The sequence below is a fragment of the Sinocyclocheilus grahami genome, unplaced genomic scaffold (assembly GCF_001515645.1).
Source record: "Sinocyclocheilus grahami isolate Dianchi unplaced genomic scaffold, SAMN03320097.WGS_v1.1 scaffold46242.1, whole genome shotgun sequence".
NCBI classification, from domain to species: domain Eukaryota; kingdom Metazoa; phylum Chordata; class Actinopteri; order Cypriniformes; family Cyprinidae; genus Sinocyclocheilus; species Sinocyclocheilus grahami.
The window spans coordinates 1-1,061 of NW_015525094.1; the positions used below are offsets into that span (position 1 = coordinate 1).

The 1,061-nt window shown below is 44.7% G+C and overlaps 1 protein-coding gene across 1 annotated transcript; it reads left to right on the plus strand.

The window, feature by feature from the left end:
- Window positions 1–37: 37 nt before the first annotated feature.
- On the plus strand, window positions 38–899 carry LOC107580819 (metabotropic glutamate receptor 5-like; the record flags this gene model as incomplete). The annotated part of the gene is made up of 3 exons (XM_016266453.1): window positions 38–278; window positions 487–655; window positions 773–899. Coding segments are annotated over exons 1-3 (502 nt in total), but the record flags the coding sequence as incomplete, so codon positions are not given.
- Between the last annotated feature and the right edge of the window lie 162 nt (window positions 900–1,061).

Genomic DNA, 1,061 nt, shown 5'->3' on the forward strand with positions numbered 1-1,061 from the left:
TGTTGTTTGTTTTCACTACACCATCTCATAGAGAAAGAGTTGCTCCGACACCAGTACGCTCAGGACACGAAGATGGGCTTTGTGATCAATGCCATCTACTCTATGGCTTACGGCCTGCACGCCATGCAGAAGTCTCTGTGTCCCGGCTACGCAGGTCTGTGTGAAGCCATGCGGCCGATTGATGGAGGTAAACTCTTAGAATTCCTCATGAGGACAAACTTCACTGGCGTCTCGGGAGAAGTGGTGCTGTTTGATGAGAACGGAGACTCCCCGGGGAGGTAGGAATCGTTCATATTCTACTCCAAACACAAGTAAGAATGTGCTTCTAAACTCATTTCAAAGAGAATGAAAACAATGTCTTGTTGATGTCATTGTGATTTTCAAAAATACCTTCCTTCAGACTAAGTGGCTTTATGAGCAAAACATGAATGATGCTGGGTTAACCGTTTCATGTCCATAACAGTGCTTTTATGTGTGTTTTTCCAGGTATGAAATCATGAACTTTAAACAGATGAGTGAGGAGGACTATAGCTACATCCATGTGGGCAGCTGGGACAACAGTGGGCTGAAGATGGATGACGAGGAGATTTGGGCCAATAGCAGTGCCATCATCAGATCAGTGTGCAGTGATCCCTGTGAAAAAGCTCAGATAAAGGTGAAAATATGTCAGTGTATATGTGACCCTGGACCACAAAGCCAGTCTTAAGTCGCTATTTTCTTCACAGAACTCTATAACTTACATAACTTGACCTCTCTGTTCTGACCACCTCAGGTTATCCGTAAGGGTGAGGTGAGCTGCTGCTGGACCTGCACTCCGTGTAAAGAAAATGAGTTTGTGTTTGATGAATACACCTGTCGTATGTGCGAGCTTGGATCCTGGCCTACAGATGACCTCACAGGTGAATCTACATCCACCTTCAGAGCAAAATGTAGTTCTTCTTGTAGTTCATCCAGAAGTCAAAGCCATCGTTTGCCCATGATTCTAAACTTCTAAGACCAGCCACATGAGCTTATCATCCCCGTACAGCAGTGTGTGATATAAGTATCTGGGTCACAGAATA